General features: G+C 43.1%; 1 protein-coding gene across 1 annotated transcript in view; it reads right to left on the reverse strand.

Moving 5' to 3' along the window:
* The window catches only part of LOC128712136 (cell adhesion molecule Dscam2), an 83,817-nt gene that overhangs the window by 39,780 nt on the left and 20,925 nt on the right, over positions 1-23,112 (reverse strand). Inside the window, exon 2 of the mRNA XM_053807032.1 lies at positions 1,279-1,605. Coding sequence (XP_053663007.1) covers positions 1,279-1,605 — 327 coding nt within the window. The remainder of the gene's footprint in view (positions 1-1,278; positions 1,606-23,112) is intronic.

Consider the following 23,112-nt stretch of genomic DNA (forward strand, 5'->3'; position numbering starts at 1 on the left):
TGTACTTCCTTTACTATATTCAACATTACAATGAGATCGATCGTTACAATGAGTATTGTACAATAAGCCAAAAGAAGAAAGACTGTAATGCATGCGTAACATAACTATACTTGATGAGATTTGCTTTTGAATTTAAATAAACTCTTCTAGAACTTCAAGAAATTTTGATAATATTGAAATATATTAGATAATTTCGTAGAAATTACTATGTTCTATGCTCTATGCTCGAACTAAATAAAACGAACTTTACAAAAGTTCTCTTCCTTCTTCGGACCTGATCTAGGGATCTTTAGTGATGGTCGACTTGTCTTCTATGCATTAAAATTTAATTCTCGAAATTAAATCGTAACCGCTAAATCAAAACTTGATACACATTTTCAATGATCCATTTTATGCTGTCCATAGGTCTTGTTCCGGAACAAGTGCCAACATTAGAAACGAAAGTAGAAATACTAGTGTTAATCCCAGTGCTTGCCACGAAATAAAGTTCAATTTAAAACTTCTCGAAAACCTATTTTTCCAATCTTTGCACACCCTTGCCTTTCCAATGCGGTTCGTCGAAGTGTGGTGATTCGCATTCCTTAAACCTTCTTTCCAGGAACTTTTTTTTTTGCTAGCGGGTCAACAAATATAGCCAATGCTCGGGGCAATGCTCACGTCACGTTCTTGTCAAGTCACGCCATCCGTCACACCGTTTACGTCTGCCAGATAGAGCGCGCGCTTTCGGGTGGCAAAACTTCTCACGATGCTATGGCACGAACGGAACAGCAAGCAAACCATTCCAATATCGAAGCACTCGAAGCATCCAGCGGGATCTTTGGGGCAGGCCAACGGGAGGTCACGAAACAACACAAACAACGGGCGCATTGCATCGCACGGAATGTCCTCGCTACCGTTGCGTACCCGTACCAGTCGATCCCTCAAACATTAGCCCGTGGGTGTGAGGAAAGATTCGAAGATTAAGAGAGTAAAAATTCCGGAATTAATTCCAATCACGTAGCACGAGATTTTCTCGTTTATAATGTGATTGAGAGCGTGTTCGAGCGGAACCGGAAAAGTTACCCCGGTCAACACCCGGTTCGCCCTTCGTGCCGGTGTTTTCGGTTTCATTGTCGGCGTTGTACGGTACGGTGCGATGGGTTGTCTTTGTGTTCGTTGATGCGATTCGTGATTCCCTACAGCCACCTATTGCGTTGCGTGCACGTGGTTAGTAGCCGTTTCAGCGGAAATTGAACCTGGGCCCGGGTATGGTGAATTGGGTTGTCGATGAAGCCTTACCTGCCCGGACCTGTACATCCCGTGAGATGACCCGTCCGACGGTGTTCGACGCTACGCATCGATAGATTGTACTATGGATGTCTTGCCGGTAGGCGGCCGCAGGGAACGGCAACAGCACCAGTGTCCCGTTGCGCAGCACGCGCCGAACGCCACCGACATCACCGACGGATGTCCCATCCACCGACAGCCAGTCGATGGAGGGCTGAGGACTTCCGGAGGCAGAACAGTCCAGCCAGCCGCCGGAGGAGTTGGAAAACTCGAGCCGCGACGGTGGTTCCATCACGAACGAAGGTCCCCGGAGATGCGAATCGAAAGCTGCCGTCAGTTCTGCAAGATAAAGAAAGAAGCGCACAATCAGTCAGTGTGATACGAAACCAACAATAAGAAACAGAACGATTCATTAGTGTGTGTTTTTTTTTTGTGTAGAACGCCACGGGAATTCAGGGATTGAATATCTAAATTGGCTAGCGCATGGAATGATCTACATTTGTCCAACTAATTTCATCACTGCTCGACTCTTCCTTCAGTTGGCTGAGTAATTTTTATATCTTCTTAAACTCGATTGGAAAACAAATCTAAATCTGCGGATGAATGTCGATCCAGCCACCTTAAAGGCACCCCACGTCGGCACTGTTGATTATTTCGTGTAAATAAGTCTAATCGGTAAAACTAATTAAAAGTCAACAATCACGGTTCTCCGAAGTTTCGCTCCCGGGTACGATAATTAAGTCCTGGTTGGTGTGTACTTGAAAGGATTTGAACCATGGCGTGCGGTTGGAAGGCGGGCAACGAACGGGGTCTCCATTGACGTTTGCTGCCGTTGTCATTTCCTGCCCGAGTCGGAAACGGAAATTCTATGCACCCCGGTTGTGAAACATAGGCCCGGCCCTAGCGTAACAATTCTTGAAGTTGGGCTGAACTTAGCATAATAGTTGAAGTGGATGGAGCGGATGGAATGGTACATGGCAGCGGTTGAGGCAGGTTTCAATACGGCGCTTCCGACACCACAAATGCATGATGTACGGAGCTGCCAATTGATGAACGCTAACCGCTAGTTAATTCGACGTATAATCGATGTATGCGGTTGGGTGGCAAACATTTACTGAGCTGCGTAACTTTAAGCGAGGTGACATTTTCGATAAAGTACATCATGTGAACAATCACCAAGGTATGTGTAATATTTGCTGTACCAATTTCTGGCTTTTGGGGGAATACTCGTACAATTGGGTGTACAAGTAAGTTTCCATCGTTTTACCAAAGTTGATGGCATCGCTACATTTCGGACACAAGCCGTAGATTTCAGACATTGGGAAATACTCTCTTGGTTGAGGTAAAATTAATGGTTTTCTAGAAATTTGAGAACGAATTTTAGTTTTTAAATAAAAACTCCAAAATAAATTAATCAAATTAAGGCCTGAATTTTCAAAAACATAAAGCAGAATACCTAACATCTTATGCTTCAATTCATTTGTCGAGCAAACGTCTTTCCAAAATATTGATATATCAGCTCCAAATATTAGTACAGATTAAGTCATTTGCAATTATTTCCCAATTGTGTTTTTTGCATAATTATATCTACACCCTTTAGTCATTGATTCCCCGTATGAGAATTTAAATCATGCTGGGATAAAAAAAAAACATACTGTCTATTTTTTATCCCATCGCCTGTCTTATCACACTTCCCAGACAAGACATTTCTTTATGTGTTTTATGCTAACCCACTCTAATCACCCAACGACCACCTTCGAGGCAAGTCATTCGAACAACATATGCTGATACAGGGTAAAACAGTCCCTCCCCCTTCTCCCATCCTCCCAACTTCGGTCCGACCTCTTTTGTCTGTGTCCTAAACTCTCCGGCAGCAGCATAAACGTTAATCTCAGTTATGCCCGCGACGGCTGGAATATTGTTGCAACATGGGCAAATGGCAAGTGGAAGAAATGAACGAGTGTGGGTAAAAGCTTGTGAGCCAGCTGGTCAATAGAGCAAACTGGCCACCGTAATGGCTAGCCGTCGTTGCACGGTTCTGGGCAAACCATTTTTGCTAACCCATTTGCCCAGCTGAAAGAATTGAAGCACAGGAAAAACAGGAGTTTCCCAACGATCACGATGATGATGATGATGATGGCGTTGGAACAAGGGAATATGTCGTTCCAGGATATGAATGAACGGCACTGGTTTGCAGATGGATTCGATAGCTCGATTTCCTTCTCTAGTGCAACGCTTTAGCGCACTGCTTCCATTTGCCGGAAAATCGTTCCACTTTCGCCCGCACCGTCATAGGCTCGTTCGTTCCGTTGGTTCTAATAATAAAAATTACCTCCAGCTTCCCTATCCTGCACCGTCACCGATTCCCACCTCGAAATGGTCTAGTTTCTGCCATTCGCTATCGGTACATAATGTGCAAAACCGGGTTTTGCAGGAACCTGCTGTGTACGGGCGAACACAATTTCACCCATATTTAGCAAAACGTTTTGATCTGTCGTTTGTGAAACAGGGCTTGGGAAATTGGAGCGTCATAAGCGGCCTATTTCTGCATCGATATTCTATGATTGCCAGCCTTTTGCCGAAGATGCAAAGAAGTCGTAGGATAACAACCTCGTTTCCATTCAGCGCCGATCAAACGCTCCTTACCCAAAAAGGGGGGCAAATGACAATTTGCTTTCGTTCACTGCCATTCAAAAGATACGGACGCTCCTACCCACAGAGCACGTACCGAAAAATTGTCCTTTATGCAAATTTTAATCACATAAATTAACAATATTTATTTGTGGGTTTTATCGAAAAAAAAAATCACACTAACTCACATTCCGTTGGTGTGCTTTACTGCGGGTAATTAGTTTGGATAAAAATACTTGCACACAGGAACGGATACGCAGTCGGCAAATAAACGATTTTTCGAACCCGCCCTGAATCGAACGCTTCCGGTGGTGCAGTTGTGAACCTCGGTAAGTGAAGGTAAATAAATAATTAGAGGAGGATTTTCTCTGCACAGTTTATTTGCATTTCGTTATAAATGGGACGCATGTTTACGGTTGAATGCTCTACTATTGGTATCGTTTTTTCTTTTTGGTAGTCGTTTATGTTCAGAATTGTCCAAAAGGGGGTTTGTTGGCAGCACTACTACGAGAATGGTTCTGTAAACCATTTAATCATCAATTTAACCATTTTAAACATTCTATTTTCTTTGAATTTGTAAATAAGTAATATTCGAGGAACATCTGGACTCGTTTATAATTTAGTTCAGATTCTTGTTATGCTTGTTATTTTAGGTATGTTGTTAATTAGAAAAATGTAGTTTTATATATTTGTTATTTTTATATTTTGCAGAAAATTACAGTAAAAGGGTCAAGATCGCAGCTCCAAAGTACTTAATACTGTTAACAAAAGTAATTTATAATGTTTCATTTTTTGAATACAAAAATCTCACAATATAAGTATTAGGAAAGTGTATAGTATAACAACATTTAAATAACAAATCAAACATAAGAAAAGACAGGAAACTGATAACATATGGTGAAGCTACACTGAATTTGACTAAACAGTACATTTCATAATCAAACTTTGATTTAAATCAAACGAATCCAAGAATTGATTCGTCAAAGTAGCTGCAAACAAAAGAGTTGAAAAACAAACAATACCATAAGCCTCCTACATTAACAATCATTAATTTCACATCAAAATTTCCATTTGGAAGCTGATACCTGCAAACTTTTTGCTGCCTGCTGGCAAAGTGAACACACATAGTCGATCACATGAAATCACACCAATTTATAAATCTTGCCAAGGTTGCCGTTCATAGACAAACAAAACAGGATGGGAAGCCTCGTGTGGGAGCAGTACGGAAGAAAAATTATGTAGCCCTTTAAGACCCAAGACGCTTCGTGCCGGATGTCTGACTGCAAAAGCTGCCGTACGATGGAGCTGAGTTGCCTGTTCGGTTGTAGTGCACGGGCCGCATCTCGCATTCGGTTCACCCTATCCGTTTCATGGAGTGTTTCGTACGAGCAAAGTGGGCTGTAACGCCGTAGAACCCAAGATACGTGAGGATCCATCCGTACACGCTCGCCTCGGTTCCATTTTTGCTGCAACGATGATGGTGCAACATGCCAAATGCAATCATATTCAAGTGTGGCAAATAGGATGGATCAGGGGGAAAAGAACCAAAATAAAGAAGCAAAACGTAAAACGAACTAGAACAACTATTCGGCTGGCTTTTTTTCGTCTGCACTACCTCGATAGAGTTGCAGCAGAGCAAGCGCACTCTGGAAGTGCGATCGGGATGGGGAGTACTGTACCGGGGACGGTTTCAGACTCGAATAAGCCACTTACGAATGGAGTTGGAAATTGAAATTGAAATGGCAAAGTTTCGCGGTGCGGTCTGAGACTGCTCGATTCTGTGTGTGAGTGTGCGGGTTCGCAACCACACGTCGTTTGTGGGTTCGCCGATGATGGGCTTTGTGGAGAGAAATAAGGATCTTTGATTGTGAGTAATTGTAATGTGATTAGGTTCCATCGTCGGTTTGCCATGTTAGTTAGGTAGTTTGGTTACCACAGTTTTTCACGAGCGGGGTTTTTGGCGTCCTTTTTTACTTGCATATTCTTTCGGTTGTAAATTTGTTTAAATTTCTGTGCAATCAGTAATTCATCAGACAACTAGCCTTTGTTTTTGAATAGGATTTTCAAAATTTATTTTGTACTGATTTCACGCTTGGGGATGCTTTTACACTATCATAAAAAACGACCCCTTTGGAAGGTTGTAGCAATATTCCACCCGACACATCGTGCCAGTAAACTTGCGTTCGACCACTTGAATGTTGTTCCGGGAGGCAAGTAACAAACTGCCGCTTGGTTGAGCGAAAACGTTGATCCTAGCGTCCATTCGCACGCTCAGCAAGCGGTGCGATTTTCCGTACCGTTCTAGTACTGCGCCAGAACAAAAGGTTCGTCCAGGATCGGCACACAGTTCATCCTACTGCTAGAACACACAGCTGTAGCATTACTGCTTTTACGGCCTCACCATGCCAAACAGAATGCCAACCGTGGAATGGTACGCGAATGAAGTAAAACTTTTTTAATTAATATTTTCTCTTTCATTTTCACGTACACAGCAACTGAAGCATCGGCAAGAAAAGAAAAACAAAAACACAAGAGACGACCGGCATTCATTGGAGGATGATGGGGTCGTTTGGAGCTTTTTCATGCCATAGTCGGCAATTCGAGGATTTTTTTCGCTATCCCGCGCCCGGCAAAGCGGGGACTAGTGAATATTTCTGGACCACTTGGTTGATTTTGTCGAAATGAAGCTAGCGGCTAAACATGGTTACGGTTGAATTGTTTTTTTTCCCAGCAGTACAGAGTACGATCATCGGAATATTATTTTTCCATTGCCAAACTACTACCACGTTCTTTTCTATCGAATTGAATGTAGATGGGATGAACATTTTGATGTTGTTATTCAGTGATTATTTACGTGCGCATTACGGATGTGCTGCAATTTTATGGTTTTTTATGAACTTCTACCACAAAAAACTACGAGTAATATTTACTTGTTACAAATTTCAAAACAAATTCCTGTCATTTTTGCACCAAAATGTGTTAAAATTCTTTAAACAGATCGAAAAAAAGACCTTTGAAATCTACTATTCAAAATAAAACTTGATTGTAAAGAAAGATTCTTCATAAAATCTTATTTTTTCGCTCAGTGGATCCTTTTGATATGTATATATATATATTTTTTTAAATCTCAAGTCCATAAGGTCCTCAAATCGCTTGAATTGAAAATTGATCTTTGAAATGATTGATAAATCTCTATATGCAAATGTCAGGGTTTTAATGCAATTAGGTTCTAAAAATTAGATTTAAGGTTTAATTTTGGGGTGCATCTTTTAAGATATGTTATATGACGTATAGGTATATAATAAACACTGAAGATAATTGATTTATTAGCTTAACCTTGTGCTTTCAACGTTACCTGATCTTCAAAACACCAACGTTAATATACATTTTTTATTCAAGTCTTTCGCTCCATGGGGGGTTCAATACTAGTGCTGCTGTTACTAATCCTTAGTCATCACAGATATATGCATATCACTGCCCACGTAAGCAAACTGTATGGTATCACATCTCCTATTTTCTATTCCCCATGGGTAGCACTGAAGTTTTAACCTAATTTTTCCACATCAGTTCGCCGAGCAATCATAAAGGACACCGAAGCTACATTGTCCATTCCATTTCTTCCGCACCTCTTGGGGCGTTTGCTTTGGATTGTAAATTTTCACGAACACTTTCGAATCTTTGCGATTTTCTTTCCCCCGGTGGAACGTGGAAATGAGGTTAAATGTACCATCGACGAAAAGCAGCGACGAGTTCGGGTTGTGTTTGATAGGACACCATGTTCCTATCATGGCTGCTCGCTCGCTATGCGCTCCCCCAAACACGAACGACTGGAACGAGTGGATTCCTCACAGACCGCGACTAAACATCACTTCGAAAAATTACAAAAAATGGTGTTCAAGGTGTTAAGTTTGATTGCACCTTTTATCCCGATGCTTTCTGGGTCGGGACGCTTTTGGGTACAGAACATTTCTTTTACTTCTTTGCCAAGCGACGGAAGCGACAGAGAAACACGCCACTCTCATTAGAGTCGAATAACTTTTCGATAGACCCACGTGCTACCGCGCGTCCGAACCGTCCCGGTACCGTACGGGTCGCGGAGCTTTGTACGGCCCTGCGGCGGATAAAGTTGCTCATTAATATTTTACGGTTCATGTAGAATCCTCCCATTGCGAAACGGATGGATGGGCATGCTTGTTCGTTGGTACCTGGTGAAACTCCCACCGGGTATCCTTTATCTCTGCCTCGAGTACGCGCTCTCGTTTTCATTCCCCAGCCGTCAGCTTAGCGCGTCCAGTGTAGAATAATGTCATTCTCAGTAGGGAAGGGATTTTCATTCAACATTTTCTTGCCACCGTTACCCCAGGCCGGTATGTTCTATTTTGCTAACATTGCCCGAAAAAAGCGACAACACTATGCTGCCATTCGTGCTAGGCATGTTTGGGAGTTGCAATGCGCTGGCCGTGTGTGGCTCAATGGGTTCGGTGTGGGAAAAGAATGACAAGAAAAAAACAAGGCAAGCAAAAACGACAGCAACCCGACTCCTGTGGCTTGCGAAAACCGTAAGCGTTAGACTGAAAACTCAGTGTCCTTTTTGGAGTGAAATGAATCTTTGCCTTTAGGGGAAGAAACCTTTTTTTCCTGCAAGAGCTCCGGTTTGCCCACTACTACCAGCCCTTTAACGCACTGTTGCTGACCGGGTTTTCAAGCCACATCGAATCTGGGACATTTGAAAAACAATAAATAGAAGCGAGTTGAGAGAATGGCTCCTAAATTGGTCTCGGAAAAAGGTACTTCATTCAAAATACATAACCAGATACAATCCTGCAAAAATCCCGGCAGCTTCAAATCGACAAAGAAGCAACCGAAAAATGCTTCAAGACATTCAATGCCGAACGATTTGTGGAACTCAGTTGGTAGGAATTTTTTAATGATGAATGCAGCAAGCTGGTAAATAAAAACAGAAACTGAAATATGTACTCTCTAGAAAGGGTCATTGAGGTTTTGTCCTGTTATTGGAAAGGACATTAAAACATTGTTATGAGTTCTTGGGACTTAACTTGATCTAGCGGAATTTCATGTCTGTAAAATTATAAGCTTGGCAGAGTTTTCCATTTTGAGCATTTACAAAAGTTAAAATTCGGCCGTACACAGCCTGCCGATTATGCAGGATCGGAACTTCTATCGTTTGAGCAAAGAGGGCGCCATCGTCAGTGCTACTAAAATTGATAGCGCTCGGCGATCGGGATTTTTCCAGGTGCAAATAGCATAAAGTATAGTAATAAATGTCTAACTACGCAGAAGGAAATGTCTTCAAATTAATGTGAATTGTACTTTAGATTAAGATTCCAATAGATTTAAGCAATACGATCGATCCGTTCTTCTTTAACAAAAAAAAAATGTCTATTCTGCTGCTCATGCTGTCCGGTATTGAGTGTTTCTCAGCAGCCAATTCAATCATACATCAAATGCAGAAGAGCATATGTTTAGGATCAAATTATTTATTATATTCTTCGGTATGCATAACTATTATATGATTAGTTTCTATCAACGATAATAAATATGAAACATAAATCAGCACATAATTAAGCTTCCTAAGTAGAAGAATAATTATGGCATGCAGTATATGGTACAGGATGTAACACAACTATTTCAACCGTAACACCCAGTTGCAGTCGAATGCAGAGTGTTGCGAATATTCTCTATGGTTGTACTATGCGCAACATTATTCACACTCGTTAATTACTTTACTGCATTTCCTCTGCAACTGATCTTGCATCCACTGCACGAGAAGTAATTACTTTGCACTGCATCTTTCCTTGGACACAAGATTGTCATGCTCATATGTTACCATTCCTAGAAAGAGAAACCATCTATCCGTATCTCCATCAGAATTCGCAGCGTACCTGGCGTAACTGATCGATCTGACAGAAGCCATTGGGATGCTTTACGTGACCACTTAACCCGCAAAACTAACCGCTTCAAAGAAGCCTGAACTCATTACATTGATAACAGCCGAGATGAGGCACCGGCAGCTACGGTACGGCCAACATTTGTCTGCGGTATGAATCATTAAGGATCCATTTCGAAAATTAAAATCGAGCACAACCCCTTTCGGCAGTGCCCAGGTTTGATCCCATGAGGAAGCAAACCCAAAACGCTAAATCCACCGCTGCGAAACGGTAGACCGGTTTTGCTGTGGCCATGTTGCAATATTTTTAAACCCTGCCGCCTACGGTGGAGCAAGCGGTTTCGGCTCCACGCGAAATCTTCTACCCTTCTACGCTGTTGCGCCATGCTTTCAGAAGCCAGGGCAAAAAAAATGAGCAAACGTAGCAAGAAGAAGGAGAAACGAAACATGCAAAAGCAATAGGATGGAAAATAGGAAGCAAAATCCGCCAACCCCGAAACCGAGCCGAGTGTAAATGAGCCGGCCTCTCGACACATCAACACCATTTGCGGTTTTGCTCTGGACCGGTTTTCTCGGGAACGCTGGCAAGATGCCTCTTCCGTCCCAGCTTGGTGACTACAGCCCAGGAAGGCAAACAAAACACCGGTTGGTAGCGTGACGCTCGGAGTCATAGCCAAACATAATTACGGTGCGAAAGTTTTCCACCAAAACCCAAACTTCTTAAAAACTCATTACGGGCTAGACATACTATAGACGCTGGCAGCAGGGTAGGAGTTTCGTGGTAAATGATGGCGCAACCGAACGGATGAGCAGCCCGTTCGTCTTTTCCACGTTCGGAGATTGTGAAAATGAACATATTGCCATCGGTTTTTCATGGCGTTAGAATCTGTTTCGTTCCCTGTACCGCTGGCGGAACATAGCGCGAGCCGTACCAGGTTCGTAATCGCCCGGGAAGCCGTTGGGATTCGCCGGTGCGAAATTTAGCCCGAGCGGTTTCGATCTTGTTTACCGTAAGCATTTAGCTTGAGAATTAATCTTGCCGCCGACTAGAAACAACAAATCCTAGGCCCCCGTTCCCCTTTGTTGACGGTGGGAGGAAAACGGTGGTTGCCCACGCCATTCTTCAATCTCGTCCAGCATCCGGTACCGTTGACTGACACGCTGGTTGGACCTGCACGCCGGATCGTGGCATCACGTAATTCACTTCGACCGTGTGAAACGGTAAATGCTCTCGTCGGCAGCTCAACACCCTCGCGACACGGAATGCTGCACGGGGTTGTCGTCTAAAGAGGAACAGCCAGCATCAAGACAGGACCGAATTACTTTGCATCAGGTATGTCGTTACTTTATGCCACGTCACTGCGCGCCTGTCGCTCTTGCGTTGTGGCAAAGAAGATTGAGAACGATCATCTGACGGTGCCGGGGATGAAAGAAACCGTGCGTTTGGAGGAACATTCTTTACCCTTGTGGGGAGTAAATTTGGCATAGCTGACACGGTGAGGTGATGGTGAAAATGTTTACATAAATTGTTGTGTAGTATGTGATTTGCGCTCCGATGCAGGATTTTATCAATCTCCTTCGTTGCCATGGGTAATGATCTGGTGCGTAGCAAATTTTTTGTTTCCTCATATTATACCAGGAACTTATCTGTTTCCGACATTTATGTACATGTCAAGTAAATTTGTTGTACTTACACTAACTACAAAGATGCATCTTTTCATATGCGTTGCATATTTCAACCATAATTGTTTAAATTAACTGTGGAACTAGTAACAAAAATGGTTCATTTGATATATATTATTATTTTAATTTTTTTTGTCCCCTGAAACTCGGTTAGTGTAATCACAACGACCTTGATGGGTGATTTATGCATTGGTGCCATGACCAGGATAGGTTCTACAGTTTGTGGTAGCTCAGAATGAGGATGCTAAGAACGAGTATATTTCCCGTATAAAAACAAAATGAACGATAAACTCACTATCGTATAGCGAATTAGGCTCCGTTGGGTAGATCATGTCATTAGAATGACACCGGACGGCCCACTCCTGAAAGTCTATTTAGGTCTTCCACAAGGACAGAACATTCGTAGTAGATCCAAATTGAGATGGAATGATGCCGTTGATGTTTTCTTTAGAAAGACTAGCATATTGGGTTGACAGACGATGGTGCTCGATCAAGGGAGGTTTACAGGATTTCTGCAGCAGTTTTAGCGCCAGATAAAAAAAGAAAGTAAGGCCAGGGCTTATTTAAGGGTGTTACGTTAGTGTACAGAGCAATGGGCAAACAGTGATGCTTCGAAACAACGTACCTCAACACGACAACTAACAATAAAAAAGAACCATCGCCACCACCGACTGTCATGACCAATGATTCGCACAAAAAATGGCCCCCCATTGGAAAGTATTTTACGAATATACTTTTTTAGAAATACGCACATACAATCTATACATAGCAAATAATATTCCTTTGCCACGATAACAATTTGTAAAACCATTCAACTTTCGAGTTTGTACTGCAGGCACAAATATTTAAAACACATTTGAACCCATTTTTGTTTTTTGTAATCGACAGATGCACCATTTCATCAATCATTTCTATTCTCTCTGGATCAGAACAGAGAGCTTTTGTTTGTTTTTTTATCCGCTATGTCCTCAGCAATCATGCACAAATGCCATATTTTCATAATACCCTTTGACACCCGTTGGACATGGGTTGGAAAGTTCCGCCCTGTAAAAATGCTAACATTCGCACGATGAAATAATAAAATTGAACAATTTAAACAAAAAAAAAGCGAAACGTAACAGCACTAAAGCAACAATAAAAAAAACCAACAAACATCAATTGGGTGGAGATTTTGTACGGTGCGAAAAAAGGCAAACCACAAACCGAAAGTCCTGCTTTTCTCATCAACGCTTCGGGAGGAAAATGAGTTGGCAGCTTTCGGGCGAAACTATCGATTGGATGCGTACGCTGTACGAGTAGTTTTTGCATTTTGTTGCACAATGTAGTTAGTGACGCGCGAGTATGTGTATGTGTATGTGTGATAAAAGCCCCCCCTTTGTGCCGTTCCCTTACTGCGTAAGCACTTTACAGCGGGAAGCTGCGGTGTGGAACGAATGTTCAACATGGCAGAAAGTCGAACCCAACCAGAAAAACAAAAATTCTACACATCTCGTCCACTCGTCGTGTGCACCACCAGTCAACCCCCCACGTATTCCGGTGTGCGTACACGCTATTTATTGCCACCGTTATCCCCTCCTCGGAAGAAAAAAATCAACAACAACACCCAAATTTATGAATTCCTGGCCCAAACCCAACCGCACATGTGTGTGCGCTCGCCTGCTATAGGCCCAGCGCCCATAAAGAATTGCTTTCCCCGTTCCGGTTAGCGCCCGGTCGATGAGAAAATACGCAAATCACGCCGCAGGATCAGTAAAAAGTGCTGGCAGTCACACTGTCCCGGGGTAACTCCCAGAGAGGGGTGTAGCTACGGGGGCGGGGTGGGAAAAAACTGCGCCACGAACGTCGTCCACTGCGTACGGATGCGTACTATCTGTGTGTAAGCCTTGCCAGTCGTGGCGTTCTGCGCGTGTAAGTGTGTGCGTATGTTCGCGCTGATAACGTGTGTAGAGAGTAGGCTTTTGCATGCTGTCAGTACCAACATGCACCAGCAAGTCACAATCTCTCCGTACAGCACTGTTTTGCTACTGCCGTTTGTTCAGTGCTCGCCCTACCGGACTGTTGAAGGACCTTGTCGGTTGGGTGTGTTTGTGAAGGGACCCACATACACAGCCATGCCACGGTGTGATGCACTTTCAGCAAAAGCTGCTGCAGGTGAGATGCAGTTTGTGAGCTTTTTCAAATGTCTACTTGCGTGAGTGTGTGTTAGTGCTCGGATGAGCATCATTCCACGTATCGTGCGTAAACATGGCTCGCACAAGCATTCCAATACTGGCTATTGGAGTTAGCGCAACCGCAGCCTTCCCTTTGATGTTTTCCCAGCCCGTTTCGGGTTTTCAAAAAGCAGATGAGCTTTAGGGGGACATTTTACGATTTATCGTAACATCTACATGGTATATAGCCTTCTCAACGGTCGACACGGTGGTTCGGATGACAGCTAGCTGATGAAGGTGAGGATAAGCCTCCCTGGGTGTGGAAAACGTGAAGCAACATCGACAGGCAAAGGTCAAACCGAACATGTGCGGTCTAACCAGTCGCTTGGGGAGGTACCACCCGTACTGAGGACCCTTATTTTTCACATCCCCAGAGGTAGCCAGGGCGTGGTAGCTCGTTGATTCCTGACCGCACAATTCCGTGTGTGGGTGCGCCTGAATTGCATCGGTATTGGTTGAGGTCACTTTTTTCCATGCTCTCGACAACAGGGCTCATTCATCAATGGTAAGGGTGACATTTTCACCCCGTGCTGGGTGGCCTTGGTTGTGGGGGGAAAAAACTATACACTACCCCCGCGATTAACGCATAAAGTGCTCACTCCCACATGCAAAATCCAAGAGGAGTTTAATCATCTTTTTTATATTCACTAATACACACACACATACAACGTAACGCCTGTTTTTTTTTCTTGTAATAAGTGAGATGCAATGTATCGTTGTTGATGTGCGTATAACCTTTTACGCCATCCTGGTTCCCGGGGGTCGAATTTTTCACTTTTTCCATTCTCATCCTACAAAAGCACACACACACTTATGAGTACTTCGGGTTCAGGTGCATTTTTTTGGTTTCGTTTCCAATTTTCTTGCAGGTGTTAGAGCGCAAAAGGATTTCAAGGAACAAAAAAGTATTCGAGTACGCCTGCCGAACAGCATGGCACTCTCCCAACATACACACAGAATTGATAGACCGCGTGGAAAGGCTGTGCAAGAGATGTGGGGTTTAATTTGTGCAAATTCCCACGCATGTAGGTCAGTTCAATAACGGCCGTTTTTCGCTGCACCACTGAATGTGACCACCGTATCGTATGCCGTACGCTTGCCGTCTCGTTCGTACACCTGCCTGCATGTGCTGCTACATATGTACATAGAGAAGCGCATGGCTTATGTACCCCCCAACTGTGCACATGCACAGTCACCGTCGCCCGAACGCATCGGGAAACCAACCACCCGGTCGGTTATGTTGCAGTCGAATGCATCTGCAGTTTGTGCTCTCCGCCAAGGCACACTCCGGGTACATGCGTGTGCGTACGAACCCCTTTCCATGTCTGCGCGTGTGTGTGTGTGTAAAGTCATCACCCACCTACGCACAAAACGATAGTGCGTACGGCTGCGTACGCAAGTGTAGCTTTCATTCTGTAGTGACGCACATACGGGCAGAACGCTTTTCCCCCTTTACTGCAGGCCTTGCTGTTCGGGATGCAATCGGGATGTATGGGCATCGCCCCAGAAAAGCTCAACCCTTGATGACTGATGATGCGATGTGCAAAAATACGCTGCACAAAACGATAAAAAAGCAACAGCAGCACGCATCGTACGATCACGCATACATACGTCAGTGTCGGCCCATCCCATACGCACGCACGTGATCCCCCGGACAGCAGGCTGCAAAAATGGCGAGCTTTCGGAAGGATAGGTTACGCCCGTACACAACCTGACCGTACGAATCCAGGTGGATGGAGCTTTTTCCCATGTGCGTTTGTGTGTGTATGGAGGGTTTGCTGACCGCAGCATAATTGTGACATTAATATTAAATTGTTTATGAAGGTGATTTGATTTGAAAGCTGTGCGTCTCCGCGTGGTACCCGACGACCCGAAGGCAAGAAGGCACCAACGCACAAACGGTTTGTTTGGGACCGTGATGAATTATTATTGCTTCCCGTCACGGGGACCCGGGACGACCTGGTTGGGCTTGACCGTGAAGTGCACAACCGTACCAACACCGGTGTTGTTGCGCTGGTGGTTGTGCGTTTTGCATGTAATCAATTTTTCATTTTAATCCTGGCAGATTTGATTACAGTGGGAGCGCTGATGGTAGGAAAAGTGCCACGGTTTCGTGGAAGCCATTTTTTTTTGTGTGCAGTTGACTGTGTTGCTCAGGAGAATTGGGACGGTTTGCAACATTGTGGTGAGCGCGAGACAATTTAATTTATTTTACTTTTATATGGTAGCATTAGCAACACTTGACGCTGTTTAGAGAATGGTTGTGAATGTTTTCAGTGTAAACAGGACTTTTCTAAATAAACTATTGCAGCAGAGAAGCTAATTTGAAGTTTAGTAAACAATCAATTTACATTACAGAGCCAAGTGAAGTATAATTTCCTTCCATGAAGATAATGAAATGTTCAAAATATGGGACAGAGTCAACGACAGGCAGCTATCGGTTTAATTATTGAAAACACTTTGCAATCAATGTTTCCACTTTTTGGTACCAGCTTGGTTCACACAATCTTGTTGCAGGGCTGCTGTGATTCAGGCATTGCTGTAATAAGTTTCTTTTTTTTTTTTGCAAACCTTCCATACAAAAAAAACACACAAAATGGCCGAAATTGTACGCTCGTACTAACTGAGTCAATAATTTCCGTTCCCAAAAACTTGATATCGAACCTAGTAGCTGGAATTAGAGTAATTAAACGCAAAGTAAGACTAAACAGTTTATTTACTTGTACTGTAGGTTGATATAAAGAGAAATTTTATTTTCGGATTTTTGGAATATCTGATAACAATACACCTACCAGTCAATGCATGGAAGTTATCGCCCAATAACGTCGATTGACTTTCATTAACGTATTCTTAAATATGTAAACTTTCGGCAAGAAAAGATTCCAGTTACAAATACGAGGAGCTTAACAACTCTCGGAACTCTCTAAAAACTCTCAAACATGTGTTTCTACTTCTGTACTTCAAACTTTATTTTTTTTTTTAGTAAAAAAAGCAAATCAAAAACAAGTGTACGGTAATAATATTACACACGCACACACACACACTCATAAATACCATTCAGCTGTGTTCAATCTCTTATCGTGTTATCACAGCAATGCCTGCATGTACTAGCAAACGTACGAGCAAACGTGACATGTCCCGGACGGAACGCCGCAAAAAAAAAGAAACCCGGTCTGCAAACCGCAAAAAACCCATAAAACCCCGTTGGAGACGCCTCTAAATCTTCCTATTACTTAAGTTGCGACCAGCCCCGTAGTCCACTTTTATTGCGTCTTCCTCCCCGGGAGCTAATAAAATATGGGCCCCCACCCCACACCGAATCGTGCCCGGGAGGCGTTCGGAAGCATTATTTCGCTTCCTGCTTTATGGTCCGTGTGCATGATGCGGTCAGCAGCGTCCCGATCGTGGAGCAGGGAAGGGAAACGGAGCGGAACATGAGCATGGGCCAAGATTTATAGGCACCTTGTTTTAATTGCACTGCTGCACTTGAACCCCATGCTTCCGGGGGTTTCCTCATCGATTTGATGATTGTTTTCCTGCCCGAAACTACATCGGCGCACCGGCGGCTACAACGGGTTTTGCGTAAGTACTTTTTCATTGGCAAACTGATTTAGCCAGCATCGGTTCAAAACCATATGCTAAGGAAGTTCCACCGACCTGCCACCATAAATCTAATAATTGAAATTCAAATTTCTAATCCTTAAATTAATGGTTCCGCTGCAAAGGATACGAGCTTTAGCGCTAAAGATTCCGGCTGTGATAACTTGGCCACCGTGACCAGTTTGGTAAGGGAGAACGGGTTTCGGGGAATGAAATGGATTCCATCCACCTTATGGTATCGAACACCATATTGTGGCAATTAAACGAACCTTTGATTTGGAACTGCATGTATAATTGGCTTTCGATTGGTCAGAGCAAACGAACCGATCTGTGATTGTTTCTTTGTTTTCCCCTTGGATAGATATAGCCATGTTGAGCTCCTGGCAGCATAAAAAATGTTTCATTGCAAATAGCCAAACCATTAGGTCAAAGAGAACACACAAAGTATTTAAATCACCACAACAGAAGGATACGGGAATAGATAAAATAAATTGCTCTCTTGATACACGTTGATTCATTGTTTCTAAGAATGATTTATGAGATAGTGGTCTTAGCTTCGACGGACTCGAAATGCAAGTTGGGATCTGAGGAATTCAATGAATTTTTTATGAATTTAAAGCTTCGCATATCAAAAACAACTGCGTTAATTTCGGTTGATGAGTTTTCCTCAAAATATCCCAAGCCATGTTATGACATTTGCTGCAGATATCGCACAACTTTAGTAACCGATTCAATTGGAACCCCGTGTTTGTTCTTTGTTTTTTTCTGCCTCAACCTATCCTACCGCTGCATGCAACGACAAACTCCCGTTGAATGTATCATCGAACCTACGAGATGAAACTCGAGGGTAGGACGAGAGTGAAAATCAACCCAAGCCCATGATGGGATGCAGCAGCGTCAATAAACGCTCAAGAGCGATGAAGAAGACGGTGGCTGAAAAAATACCGACGGATGATGACAAGTGGCAGTCGAGACGCCGCATCCGAGGGGACCGATGCGACGCTAAGCGAAAGAGTTCGTGCGAACGAGGTAAATTTGGTATGCATGTATGGGCTCGTTCGCTTCATGCTTCGTCAATCTTCGTTCATTTGATGGATACTACCGTGGATCCTTGCGCCACGGAAAATGACAGGGAGCCTTCTTCATTTTCTTTCCGTTCTTTTCTTCTTCGCTGTGCAACGTCATTTCACATCCGTTACACATCGTTCCATCATCGTACTGGCAGGGCGATAGAAGACGGAACCGAAGGAATGAGAGAGAAGGAGAGTGAGTGAAAGCGCAGTAGGGAAAAAAGCGACCAGATAGTGGCAAGAATAATGTCTATTCACATTCTGCCTACCCGCCCGTTGGCTCCCCTCTTCACTGCCCCTTGCGTACCCAGTTCGGTTCAACCCGTTCCGTTTGCTGCCGGTTTCGGTTTGTGTCTGCAATTTGCATTTGCGATGGCGATGGGACCACTACTGCACAACCCAGCGAATCCCCAGACTACAGACCACATTTTGTCTCGTTGAACAGGGGAAAAGGGGACGGTTACGGATTGTCGATGAACGGCGCGACCACGATCATCATCCACCGTCGTTTGCTGGAGCCGGTTGAAGTGGCTATCGTAAGCATAAGGGTGCATAAAAAAGCTGGGTGGATGCTGTATCTTTTTAGACCCTTGCGTGCACCATAACACAAGTGTAGATGGAATTCTTCACATGTATAAATGATATTAAAAAAAGAGAACAATCTCAATTCTAATCCATTGGCAGAGGATATTCTGTCTGTTCTTGCTCTTAAGAAGTCCAGTTGTTATCCGGATAACTTGCAAACCGATTAATTGATTTCCACGGATAAACGGACACCGTTAAATGTTATACATAAATGTATTTTAGATTATTTACAACCATTTTTAAATGTAATTGTATTAACATGCGAATTTTTGAATGTTTAAGATCGCCTGAAATTCATCATTTTTAAACCTTCTGATAATTTACTTCCTACACACATTAAATCCTCTCTATGGCCACCATCAGATCCTGACCATTTAAGGGTTGACATGTGCCAGATTCTACAGGATCGCATCGTTCAGCGATGCTGGCGCAACGAAAGTTAAACATCGTGTTGGGATCCCACCGCTCCCACCACCACCAACGTCCACCGGACGGTGACGGCGGACCGATAGGCTTGCTTATCGTGAAAACAGATCGGGAAAGTAAGAGGACACAAGCAAAAAAATAAAATCCCACAGGGTTGCACAAAAAAAAACGCATCCACCCATTGCTAGCGAATCTCGACGACCGAGTGCATCCCGAAAAGCCTCCGGGCAACGGCTAGGCATCTGTTGTGTTGCAGGTACATACACATATATATATTTTTTTTAATTGCTCTCCTTTCGCTTTTCCGTTTTCGAGTGATAGTAGTACCTGACGCGCACGGTGGTGGCCAGGTGCAAATGGATGACAGTCGCGGAGCGAGATGCATCCCAATGCCTCATTCACTCATTCCTATATTCGGCACCAGTGGGACCCGTACATGGGGAACCAACTTTATGTAAATGTGTTGGTGTGGTGGTTTTGTATGTTAGTTGGTAAATGGGCTGTCGGTGGAAAGAAACTGGCTGCGATAAGTCGAAAGCGGGACATTCGGAGATAGTTCCTATTTTGTTGAGGAATAGGGGAATGATAAAAAGTGAACATGAAAAACGATATTTATAAATATGCGGTGCTGTTGTGCTTTAGAAATAGGCGCCACAAAGCATATTACAAAGTTAATTTTAGTAAACGAGTTGTTATGTGCAGTAAAGTACATTACTTACGCATTACCCTTTGGTTGTCTTTCGTATTTTAAAAGTGAAGCAACCTTCAGGTTTTGTTAACTGCTCTATTTTCCAATCACAACCAACGCAATTTTTCGGTGGTTTCCATCGTTAGTACCTTTTTTTCCTTACGCTCATTGTACGATGTGTCTCGCAAGAATAAGGCTACAGTTCATTGTCTCGCCCGGTAGGCATACAAAACGGCTGACTTGCCGTTTCCGGTATCCGGTCCCACCGTTTGCTATATGAAACCTGCTATATACTGCCATCGTGTCTAAAGGCCAACGTGTGTTTCCGCCATATCTACCGGGCGTAGCTTCCCGGCGGCGCACACGGGCAAACGATACAGCCGCTCCACAACACTTTGCCAGCGACAGCATGACGACGAGTGTCTCTTTGGCTTCGGAAAATTGCGATAGTAAAATAAATGCCGAGTTGGCTTCGGGGTTTCGCGAAAAATTGCAGCCCATCTTTCTTCCGCGTAGCGAATTTGCTGGAAGGATGCTCGGAAGGACGGATGAGAATGAATATCGATTGATTTGCTTCGTGCGAAGCATTAAACTCCGTGTTCGTGCCGTTGTGCCATCCAACAACGGGCACAGGTTTAGCCTGGTAATTGTATTCTGATTAGACAAAAAAGTAAAGAACGACTAAAGAGTCTGACGAAAAAAGACAAAATATGGAATCTTGTTATGCTGAAAATATACTTCAGTTTTCCAAAAGCTAATATTAAATATATTAGGCCCTTGTTTTTCTACAACTCCTTTGGCTTTACAGTAGCCTCGTTCTTGGATTTGCTTGACCATCTTCCCTGCAAATATGTAAACCACCGGGCGCCTCCATAATTGCGCCTGTTCGCAGGCAATTCGCAAACATGAGCTTTTCGATTAGCTTTAGTATTAATGTTTAAATGTTGATTTTATAAAAAAAAAACTACAACCAACACGTCAAAACGTAATTAATTTCTTGAATACTCGAAATTATTCCATTGAAATCTTAAACCTGAAATCTATTTAAACAGATATTCTAGCCTTTATCAATCTTTAGTTTTCTTTCTAACAGTGGTTTCTTCCAATTTGTGTATCGCAAAGCAACGATGGTTCGCTGCTCGAGCAATTGCACAGAATTCATTTTTCACCCGTCACAAAAGAGCTCATTTATCACGCAAACAGCACTAATTAACACGGATGACGCCTTCGTTTGTATGCCGGGCCCGGCTCGGGTCATTCCCTCTACGCAATGGGAAGAGATTTTCGAGATTGTACGGAACCTTTCCGCCAAACCCCGACTCCACGGTAAGCATTTATCTTAATAGCGCACGGGTGTCAACTCGTCAACTGCGATTGCGTTCAGCTCGACGCAATCGCGCGACCCAACCATTGCCGTACCATCCATACCGATGCTACGCATCGTGGTGTGCTTCTTAATCTTACCCCATCCGAGGACAGCGTTTTTATGGCTGTCTTATGGCTAACGCTCGGATCGGTGACAGCCGACCCCGCTACCAAGAAGATCACACACACAAACACACACACACTTAGGCGCTATGCAACATTCCTTCTGCTGGCACTACGGTTACGGGGTTTTGCACTGGATCGCACATGGATATAGTTTACCGGTGACTTGGCTAATAAAAACAAATGATTAATTAATCTTGCCTCATGGTGGTGGACCCGTTTTGTTTCACTTCACTCTCACCAGCCAACGGTTTTAATCGTGAAGACAACCAGGCGCCTCCATTACCGGGCGATATGAGACAAGGATCTTAATAAAATTTTCACACGCTGCCCACGTTGCTGAGCCGGTTTTTGTACCGTATTGCAAAAAAAGAAAACAACCAAAACCTGCTGACACTGAATGTTGAATCCATACTGCGCATCCAGTTCCGTACGCTGCTTGCTCATTTTAACGGGCAGCAAGTCGTAAATTGGGGCATTAAATTTTAATCCATTAATCACAACAGTTTTTATGAGATTGTATTCTGTGATACATTCCACGGTTGCGTATTTAAACACCCGTTTTCTTCTTAATGTGTCTCGGCAAGCTTATGGCAGATTAGTAACCATGAAGCGTCTGCCCAGGGGTACGATCTAGTAAAACGATTTGCTCAAACGGGAAACTAGTCTGTTGATCATATGGCAAAGCTTTACGGTGGTGGAGCATTGTTACCGAAATCGTCTGGATTAAAATTTTCCCGAGTTGCCATGGTGTACGGCGGACAATTTCACGCTCATTAACCAATCAATGGACCGTGCTATTCCCGCTCAAAAATAGATTCCTTGTTGTGGATTTCATTTTCCAATGGTAGAACCTTTTAATAAGAGAGCGAGTTAGTACCGGATTGTGAACAAAAGACATCAATAACGTTTTATATTAATCGGAAGCTTCATGATTGATCGAATTTTTTGGGCAATTTGTATAAAACATAACTGCAAAACTCGCCTAAAGATGACGAAATCTAAATAACATCTAAGTCTATCTTAAATCTTGAATCTTTACAACATAATACAGTACAATTTTAAAGCATTTTGAATAACTTACCGTTAAAAAAGGTAAAGGAAGCAAATAGCAATATGTTTAATGCGTGTACAGAATATATCTTGGCGTGGAATGATGTTCAGTATAGTTAATGCAATATTAACCTCTCGGTCAAAATTCAAATGAATAATGAAATTGATACTTCCAGCTTATTTTATTCGCCAATTCGTCCAGGTTTGTCAAACTCCTTTCCCACAATCATTTTTATAATGGAAGCTCTCGTTTGTATCTGTATTTTTCAAATCTAAGCAAATATATTTTATTATAAAACCCAATTTCAAATATTATTTTTATTTAATTTAAACTCTATCAAACGTTTTAGTTTCCAGTGTATTGCGGGTTCACAATATCCACATGTGATGCAATTTGATGAAAGTGATCAATTCATTTGACCCATAACACTTCCGAATGACGTTTTATTGCAGATTGAGGCATTCAAACATGAATAGATTATTTGGCCGTTTTATTTTTATTAT

The sequence above is a fragment of the Anopheles marshallii genome, chromosome 3, assembly GCF_943734725.1.
Source record: "Anopheles marshallii chromosome 3, idAnoMarsDA_429_01, whole genome shotgun sequence".
NCBI classification, from domain to species: domain Eukaryota; kingdom Metazoa; phylum Arthropoda; class Insecta; order Diptera; family Culicidae; genus Anopheles; species Anopheles marshallii.